The 10,427-nt window shown below is 39.1% G+C and overlaps 1 protein-coding gene across 1 annotated transcript in view; it reads left to right on the top strand.

The window, feature by feature from the left end:
* The window catches only part of LOC107042506, a 51,459-nt gene extending 45,610 nt beyond the window's left edge, over positions 1-5,849 (top strand). Inside the window, exons 2-4 of the mRNA XM_015263572.1 lie at positions 2,281-2,391; positions 2,463-2,668; positions 3,832-5,849. Of these exons, the coding sequence (XP_015119058.1) occupies positions 2,281-2,391; positions 2,463-2,668; positions 3,832-5,386 (1,872 nt within the window). The 3' untranslated portion in view covers positions 5,387-5,849. The remainder of the gene's footprint in view (positions 1-2,280; positions 2,392-2,462; positions 2,669-3,831) is intronic.
* The last annotated feature ends 4,578 nt before the right edge of the window (positions 5,850-10,427 follow it).

Here is a 10,427-nt window from a genome sequence, read left to right as displayed (position 1 = left end):
GGAAGCAGGTTGCACAATCTATTCTAGCCACCATCATCCCTTCGTTTGCATACGTTGTATAAATAAAAAATGCAATTGTTAAATGACTAAAAAAATTCTCGAAAATTGTGACCTCACGAGGGAATGGAGTGCACACAATGCATGCAAACGAAGGGATGATGGTGGCTAGAATAGATTGTGCAACCTCCTCCCCTTGTTAGGGAAAAATTTCAACCCTCCGCATACATGCGTCCCCCCTCCACTCCCTCGTGAAATCTGGATTTTTGGAATTTTTGTTAAAAAATTCAACTATTTTACTTTTTATTTAAACAACGCATGCAAACGGAGGAATGAGGGTGCCTAGAATAGATTCTGCAACCCCTTCCCTTTGTTGGGTTAAAAAAATTCAACCCTCCGCATGCATGCCTCCCCCCTCCACACCCTCGTGAAATCCCAATTGAGGTTTCAACAGGATTTAATAGGTCTAGGCAGTATAGAGGAGAACTTCTCAGGGCCGAAAAGAACTAAGCATTAATTTGAAAGGTCTCCGGAAAACTACGTCGCAGGACTGATTAGAACTTACCAGACCAATCTAGGTCTGGAGAGATCTTGAAAGACCTGTGTAGCTCCAATCAGAACCAAATAATTTTTCAAGTGAAACATGAAAATTCAATTTTCGTCTAAAACTCTCATAAGTTGATGAAAAATTGACAAAATTGCACAAATCAGTCGTCAGTGCTTCCAAATAAAAATGATTCAAGGTGGATGTCTCACTAAATCGTGATCATGGAGAGGTCAATTACTACCGCTGATCTCTATAGAACTGGATAGCTTGTCTTTATGGGCCCAGCACGCCAAAAGTGAGGCGATTTGAAGGCTCAGCCAGCGCCGTCTATTACCGTGCGGTGGTACTAAATCCGATACCAGTGCGCATGTGTCATCTAAATTGTTGCTAGTGGGAATGGTAATTTGACCGTGTGTTCATAACCAAAAATTCATTGTGGAGCTGAGTGACGTGTTTTTATTTGTGTTGTGATATTGTTTATTAGCTTACCAAGGAAAATAATTTAAAATTAAGTTGTTGAAACATTGTATCTCATATGAGTTACAATGGTTTGTTGTATTTATTGTAAGAAAAATAAAACAATGGAAAAATCTATCGTTTCATGAGTAAGTATGTAATATCGTATAGTCGATATTGACCCTTGGCGATTGAAGGATTCAATCAAATAACAACTGAAAAAATTGAAAATTAAATAGAAGAGGAATAAAAACCCCTGATGGATACCATTTGGACGAGTTTTGTTTTTCACCCATTCGTCATTTTTCATGAGCATAAAGGTGATAAAATGTCAAGGGCATTTCTGGATCCTGTCATATTACCACCCCCCACTTCGTATATCATGCCCACGCATGCACATTGTTGTATATTTTAGTACCACCGCCGGTGATAGGGGGGCTGGGTGAGCCTTCAATTTGCTTCAGAAGCGCTTTAGGGAACAAGCCATTCAGTTATATAGAGATCAGTGATTACTACCTAACACATGCTGTCGAGGCAGCGGGTGTTTCCGGGCATATTTTTATAAATTCAAACATGAGAATTCCCCGAAGTGGCCGACCCTCGTAGGAGTGAGTGAAGACGCGGAGCACGTGTTCTTCACATGTCCCCGCATCAGCGATATCCGTAGTACTTGCAAGTCTGCGCTTGGAAGGAAGATCTTGTCTGAGAACTTGGCGGAAGTTTGGCCGTTATCGCAGGCAGCCTAGGACGCAGCGAGCAACTTCAAGTTGAAGTTACTCGCAAGTCATGAAGGAGCTCAGCAATGAGGAACGCAAGCGTAAAACTATGGAATAGACGAGGAATCTATACAGGGGAACGCTCTAGCCACTTTTAACATCTTAGTGGAACATGGTGGCGTACATTGGACCAAATCATTGTGAAAACGCAAACAGCGAAGGCCTCCCTCACGAACGGGAATTGAGGTCAGAAGAATTTTTCGGGGTCACGTGGTTTTTTAGTCGGGGCAGATTTGACACAAGGTGTGACAGTAACCATCAAAGCCCCCACTATCGTGCGTAGGCATTTTTCCATGGGACAAAAGAACACAAACACAAACATGTCTTCAAAAATCTATCAGGTTGATTCTAGCAGTCATGAAACATCGACAAATCATGAAAATTCAATTTTTTATTTTCGGGATGATTAAAATAACTTCCTCCCTCAGGGTCGGGAAGTTGAAAAATTTTTATTTCATTACTTAAGTCAAGCATTAGTCAATAATTCTATTGTTTATTCATCAGGGTAGTGATCTATATAACGTCCTGAAACAAATAGGATCTCCAGAATTCGAATGCACACCTGTAAATAGATCAGAATTCCCAGATAATTGGGATGAATCTGACGATTTCAAAGTAGGTACGACAGAATTATCACTAAAAATCCTCTCATTTTTTTAAAATTCTATCAATCTTTCTCCTTTCAGAATCAAGATACACCTAAGTATTCTTGTCTCTCGAATATATACCAAAGTATCAAGAATTATTTCTCTTCCAATGAAGATGGAAATAAAAAAGTTTCATATGGATTAAAAGAACTCGAGATAATTCTTCAGTTGGACCCACTTCTTGACGATCATTCTTCATTTATTCAGAGTATCCTGAAGGATCATCTGGATTTGCAAACTTATGAGTCAGCTTTTTCATGTTTATTTATTTATTTAATTATATTTGCATGCGAATGGAAGCTTTGTAATCGTTCAAATCTAGGTATTATTGAGCCTCATCCATCGACATTAGTTAAAATTCAATTAATATATCAATTTTTAGAATTTTCAATTTTGTTCAAAAATCGATTCCATGACAATTTAAAAAAATGTTCTGAATCAATTGAACGATGACTTGAAAAAATTATTTTCATATCCTCTTGACCGTTCTTATTCTTGATTTTATTGTTTTCGAGGAATTTCAGAATATAACTCAATTGAATAAAATAATATAAAACCATAAATCAGTAGCCAAGCGATAAAATGGTTCAAGTTGACTTAGTCTTTAGCTGAGCTTTTGAGGAATATCGCCGAATCTGAGGGAGATAACGAAATTTTCGTAATGACCTTGTTTGGTGAAGATCCAAATTTAGGGTGGGTGTGGGAGGTGTTGTTGCAGGATAGGCCAAAAATTAATTAGAACACTGATTTATGAAACGTCACTATATTTCAGTGGAATCGAACCACTTCATTAGCCGTAATATTTAAACTTTGGTTCGAACTAGTTTGTTGACTGTGTCAAAATATTAATACAGAGGTTGATGTACTAAATAACTATTGATGTCTTTGATAATTGTTTGATAATGGCCTTCTCAATTAAAAAATGGCTGCTAACTTTTTGGAGGTTTCGTGATCCCCTAACCGCTCAACCGAAAGTTCCGAAGGTACTCGAAGATTGTCGATAGGACCGACCATTTGACTGATAGATATATACCTACGTTTCAAACAGACCTTTTTTGTCAAACAAAGTGGGCACTACAAAAAAGGTCATGACAAAAATTTTGCCATCTCCCTTTGATTTCGAGATATTTGCTGAAAACTGGTCAATATTCAGAATCGACTAGAACTATTTTACCGCTTCGCTCTTGAAATGATATATGACAGAAGAAAATAATGTGCAAAATGATCATTCGGAGGTAATTTATCAGCAAAAATAGTCATGCTATATAAAAACAACAGCAATTTTTTACTTCTTAAATTTTTTAAATTGAAAAATAGAAACTGACCACCGATTTTCCGTAAAACAGACTTGAATTAAACACCTGAAAGTGTCTCAATGAAATCATCACCATGATTTTTCTAATTCCAGTGATAAAAAAACTGCATTCCCCTTCAGGATCCTTTCAGGATCATTACTCTTCACAGCCTCATTCCTCTCCCCAAACGTAAGGATCCATGGACTAATCACAGCACTATCACTCTCAACCCTGACAATCTATCAAAAATACTCAAGAAGATGTGGCCTCCAACGCCTCAGGAGTCTCGTATCAACCCAGAACAGAGTCTTCCACCTTCAGAGGAAGTCCTTGAAAATCCTTCGGAATGGATACGGCTTGACCCTAGACTCCAACCGAGCTCGAAGAAAATTTTCGGATTTAGAGGTGAATAGACTCCAATACTTGCAACCAATCTGCGAGGGATTATGTAGATGCATCGAGCAATGCTCTAGGACATTCTACAAGACCTCCTATTCACTATTTAGTCTACTGCCATCACCCTTACAGTCAGCAAATTTAATAAACACATTCGGGCAGGATCCCTTCAAAATTCAGGGGGAAATTACGTACAAGAAATTGCAGAGATTCTATTATACGTGCATCCTCGCGCAGTCAGACATGATGATTTTATTATCAATCGTCTTGGCTGACGGCTCGAGGAACTATCGAATGCAACTGAAGATATCCCGAATCATCAATAATCTCCGGAGGACGTTGACAACTCATGAGAGAGGATTGAGTTCCTTGATAGAAGAACACTCATCGTCGAAAACAGTCTCAATTCCCAGGAGAGATAAAAAAAATGACAGTCTGAAGTACAGAGATCTGTATATGCACGTGGATTTGCTCTCGAGAAAACTCCAAACTGCCTATTCAACGGTCTCGTCAATCCTAGAAGATATCGAGAATTCTCCAAGAGCAGGTGCAGATGTGGATTCACTGGTTTCGATGATGAATGAGGCGTATAAACAGGTCGACACAGCTCGTGATTTCGCTGAGTTCAATATTTTAGTGATGAAGAAACTGCAGAATTGTGGAGGGAGTCACCAAGTTCCTCATGATGAGCCCGAGGAGTCGATGGAGAGGGAGAAATTACCAGTTATTTTCGATGCTGATCCTCAGGTGATGGACGAGTGTTTCGAGGAGTACATCAGGGAAGAGTATTTGAGACCTTTGTGTGAGGATGATGATATTTCTGTGGAGAGGGCTAAGATGGATGAGCTCCTGGAGAGGAACTTCATGAGGGAGTTGAAAGGGGTTTTGGTGGTAAAGTACAGGAATATGTCTGAAAGAGAAGCCAGGGCGTTACTCAGGTGTCGAAAGGGTAGTTGTGGTGGGGACGGGGGAGGTGTGGGGATTCCTGTGCCACCTCCATTGCCCATCAGGGAAGATCATTCGAGGGAGGATGGGAGAAAGGATCGGAGGCCTGTTCCTTTGCCTCGGAGGGGCACTAGGACATCAGTTCCTGGGGAAGATGATGGGAACAGAGAAAGTGTCGGGAGTGAGCGGTTCTCGATTAAAATGGCTATTGGGGGGAGGATACCTGCTTTCACGGTTAAAGAGGAGACCTTCGTTGGGAGTGGAGAAAATTCAGAAGAGGAACTCGCTGGCAGTGGCTGTGAAGATGATGAAATTATTGATGGATGAACATGAATTTGGAGTATATGAGGAGAGATGAAATTGATGTTTTTTGTTCGTGAGAACTATTGGATTATTTTGATGATACACGGAAATGATATCGCTGAGTTCAATATATTATTAGTGATGAAGAAACTGCAGAATGATGGAGGGGGTCAGCAAGTTCCTCGTAATGACCCTGAGGAGTCGATGAAGAGAGAGGAATTGTCAGTTGTTTTCAATGCTGATCCTCAGGTGATGGACGAGTGTTTCGAGGAGTATATCAGGGAAGAGTATCTGAGACCTTTAGTTGTGATGGGGACGGGGGAGCTGTGGGCATTCCTGTGCCACCTCCATTGCCCACCAGGGAAGATCATCCGAGGTAGTGTTTCCCGATACCCAAAAAAACATTGATACTCAGTATCGTATTAAAGCAGATTGCTTGGTATCGATACCGCAAAGTATCGCCTTGGGAAATATCGATACTCGTAATATCGATCTTTTTAAAAATTATGGATGACAATGGCAAATAAAAAAGAATTAAAGTTGAAGAATATCGCGTTAAAAGACCTTAAACATTCAGATTCATTCACGTGAGGATATCCCAGTATTGTTTACAATTTGGTACAGACCATTCTATAGATTCCGCCACTTCCAATCATCAAATTTGTCAATTAAATTGCGCGAGAAAAAATTGAGATAAGTTATGAATATTCAGTGTCATTCACATTACAGTTTGCACAGAATTATTATTTTGTTCATTCGAGGGTGGAACGTCACGAGAGTCACTAGGGAATGATCAAATTTCACGAGGGTCAAACTCTACGAAAGCCACAAGGGAACGATCAAATTTCACCGAAGTGAAGCGTCACGAGGGTCAACAGGACATGGTCAAATTTCATAGTAGTGAAACGTCACGAGGGCCATAGGGAGACAATTAAATTTCACGAGTCAACTGACACGAGGGTCACATGGGGTGGTCAAATTTTATGACGGTCATAAGGGGATGGTCAAATTTAACGAAAGTGAAACGTCACGAATCAAAAGGAGATGGTCAAATTTCACGAGAGTCAAATAGCACAAGAGTCACAAGGGGATGGTCAAACTTCATATGAGTCAAACGTCATGAGGGTCACAAGTGTATGGTCGAATTTCACAAGTGTCAAACGTCACGAGTGTCTCACGGGGATGGTCAAATTTCACAGGATGGAAATGGCACGAGGATCACAAAGAGACGATCAAATTTCACGAGAGTGACCCGACACAAGGGTCACAAGAAGATGGTCAAATTTCACGAGGGTCAAACAGCAAGAGGGTCGCAAGGAGACGGTCAAATTTCACGAGAGTCAACCGACACAAGAGTCATAAGGGGATGGTCAAATTTCACAAGGATCAAACCTCACGAGAGTCAGAAAGGAATAAGGAAATGTTATGACGTTTGCATGTTCCAATGGTCATTTTCCACCAGGGTCCAACGTCAAATTTCGCGAGGAGCAAAGAATCACAAGAGTCACAAGGAAATATGATGCTTTAACGATCTTTGAGAATCACATGGAACAATCTCAAACTCTTTGTAGGAAGGATAAATGGTGTTCATTATTCAAGTTTATTGAATTTTTCACGAAATAATTTCGGGCCCTGGAAAGTTTAAAAATTGGCGATCCCCCTGTGACTTTCGTACTGTGTGACTCGTAAAATTTGAAGGTCCCCTTGTAACCCTCTCACGTTTGACCCTTGTGAAAATTGACCGTCCCCTTGTGTCGGTTAACTGCCGTGACATTTGACCGTCCCCTTGTGACCCTCGTGGAATTTGACCATCCCGTTATGACCCTTGTGAAATTTGACCATCTCGTTGTGACCCTCGTGAAATTTAACCATCCACTTGTGACCCTCGTGCTATTTGACCCCCGTGAAATTTGATCGTCCCCTTGTCTCGCTCGTCACGTTTGACGCTTGTGAAACTTGTCTCCATGTGACCCTTGTGACTTTTGACACTTGTGAAATTTGATCATCCGCTTGTGACCCCCGTGACCTTTGACTTTCGTGAAATTTAGCCATTCCCTTANGTTCAATATCCCTTTTTTTATATCTGAAATTTTACTACTTTTATAATTCCTCTGATGCAAATTGACAAGTCCAGGGGAACACTTTCCTATTTTTTGTTTTGTACCTTCAAAATTTTAATTTTGATGAGAGTTNGTCTCGCTCGTCACGTTTGACGCTTGTGAAACTTGTCTCCATGTGACCCTTGTGACTTTTGACACTTGTGAAATTTGATCATCCGCTTGTGACCCCCGTGACCTTTGACTTTCGTGAAATTTAGCCATTCCCTTATGACCCTCGTGAGGTTTGACTCTCGTGAAATTTGACCATCCCTTGTGACCCTCGTGCTGTTTGACCCTCGGGAAATTTGATCGTCCCCTAGTCTCGCTCGTCACGTTTGACCCTTGTGAAACTTNGTAAATTTGCGAAATTTATGAATATTCTAATTATAATAGTTGTTTGATAGATCAAAGCGTGGCATTGTTGTTGAAGAAATGTTGAGAACTTTAAATATTATTATTTTATCACATGATTTTCTCTTTTCATATATTTTGAATTTCTTATATTCTGTGAAACTAAATAGTTCTTCTCAAAAATATATTCATTGAATGTTCTATGCATTTCTGCTTTCATTGTTCATTGTATTTCATTGTATGCCGAATTTCTAGGAATTCTTTCGGAATTCCTAGACAGTTGAAGGATTATCTTGAAACTTCTGGAAGTGTCTTGAATTTCTGTAATAATTNACGTTCGATCCTCGTGATATTTGACTCTCTTGAAATTTGACCATTCTCTTTTGTCCCTTCTGATATTTTGACCCCGATGAATCATCTTATTCTTGTNCTGTAATAATTCCAGAAACGCTTGAATTCTTTCGAAATTTCTAGAAGTTCTAGAAATTTCTTGAATTCTCCCACAAATTCCACAAATGCATAAATTCTTTCCAAATTCACAGAACTGGTTCAACCTCTCAAAAATTCTAGAAACTTGAGAAATTCCGTCAGAAATTCTAAATTTAGTTGAATTTCTTAAAAATTTCAAGAAGCTCGAAGAATTTTCTAGAAATTTCTTGAATTCCTCCACAAATTCAACAAACCTGCGTAATTCTTTGGAATTCTCCAGAAGTCTCTTCGATTCCTCCGAAACTTTCAAGAAAAATTTTTAAGAAAATTTTCAAGAAAAATTGTAGTGGTNGTTTCATTACTTGTCCGTCAGAAAATATCGATCCCAACCCAGAAATATCGATACTAGTCCAGTCAAACTAGCTCTGAAAATGTCGTTTATATCGAAATTAACCANTCCCACAAATTCCACAAATGCATAAATTCTTTCCAAATTCACAGAACTGGTTCAACCTCTCAAAAATTCTAGAAACTTGAGAAATTCCGTCAGAAATTCTAAATTTAGTTGAATTTCTTAAAAATTTCAAGAAGCTCGAAGAATTTTCTAGAAATTTCTTGAATTCCTCCACAAATTCAACAAACCTGCGTAATTCTTTGGAATTCTCCAGAAGTCTCTTCGATTCCTCCGAAACTTTCAAGAAAAATTTNTGACAGGCCGTCTTCAATCCTAGATATCTTTAATTAACCTCACCAGATGGGAAAAAAAAATATTTCTTTGTAGCTGAGAAAATTTCCTATCGGGGAGAGTTAGGAACTTATAGCCCAAAATGTACCGTTAATTTATTATAAATTATAATAGNGCTCGAAGAATTTTCTAGAAATTTCTTGAATTCCTCCACAAATTCAACAAACCTGCGTAATTCTTTGGAATTCTCCAGAAGTCTCTTCGATTCCTCCGAAACTTTCAAGAAAAATTTTTAAGAAAATTTTCAAGAAAAATTGTAGTGGTAGCACTGGAAAAGAGGGGTGAAGTGGCAGCCAGGGAAAAATTCCAGTGCTGGCACTGGAAATTTTATTGGTATTCCTGCGAATTTTTCGTGTACTTAGGTGAAATTTTCACAGGAACACCAATAAAATATCCATNCATGGCAATTTTGGAGCAGTCGGCGCAACGCGTCAGCTGTTTCCCTCCCTGCGCCAGTGCCATGAGTCACGTGATTGGCGCCATGCGCAACTTATTCAAACCTCCTGCTGCGCTCAACGCAATAGCCTTCAGCTAGGTTTTTGATGAATATCTCCGAATCTGTGGGTGGTAGCCAAATTTTCATTATAAACTTTTTTGTAGACCTTTATTTGCTCTATAAAAATGGTCTGTTTGAAACGCAACTAAAATTCCAGAACATTCNGTAGCACTGGAAAAGAGGGGTGAAGTGGCAGCCAGGGAAAAATTCCAGTGCTGGCACTGGAAATTTTATTGGTATTCCTGCGAATTTTTCGTGTACTTAGGTGAAATTTTCACAGGAACACCAATAAAATATCCATTGCCTGCACTAGAATTTTTCCCTGGCCGTTTAACCCTCTTTTCCAGTACTAGTACTAGAATTTCTCTTGGAAATTTCTCTCCGTATAGGAATCCTTGAATTGTTTCGAAATTTCTGGAAGTTTTGAGAATTCTCTATTTTCTAGTGTTTGCTTCAATTCCCTCGGAATTCATGGAAATCTGGAAATTTTCAAAATTTCTTCGGAATTTTCATAAACGGAAGCAATTCTTTCAAAAATTCTAGGTTTATCGAATTCCTTCTAGAGTTCTAGATGCTTGAAAATTTTTTTCAATATTTCTAGAATTATTTCCAAAATTTCTCTTCTCAAAGTTTCTAGAAACTCGCAAGATTTCTTCTGAAATTAGAAATTTCTTCAATTTCTTCGAAATTTTGAGAAACTTCGAGAATTTTCTCGAAGAAAAATCCAAGGTTACAATATTATTGGGATAAGTGATTAATAAATGATTAGACACACTGGTATATAGATATATATAGTTTATTAAGGCACGTCTCTCGTCGATGCTACTCAGGCAATGTGCTTGGCACGAATGTGGCGTGATCATCACGGCAACGGTTTGGGACGGGATCGGCGCATGCGCACGGTCACGTCCCTCGTACAGTATGAACGTAGAGTTACAGTATAAG

Source organism: Diachasma alloeum, unplaced genomic scaffold, assembly GCF_001412515.2.
Source record: "Diachasma alloeum isolate Michigan unplaced genomic scaffold, Dall2.0 Dall_scaffold_00482, whole genome shotgun sequence".
NCBI classification, from domain to species: Eukaryota; Metazoa; Arthropoda; class Insecta; order Hymenoptera; family Braconidae; genus Diachasma; species Diachasma alloeum.
This window is presented reverse-complemented; position numbering and strand designations above follow the sequence as displayed.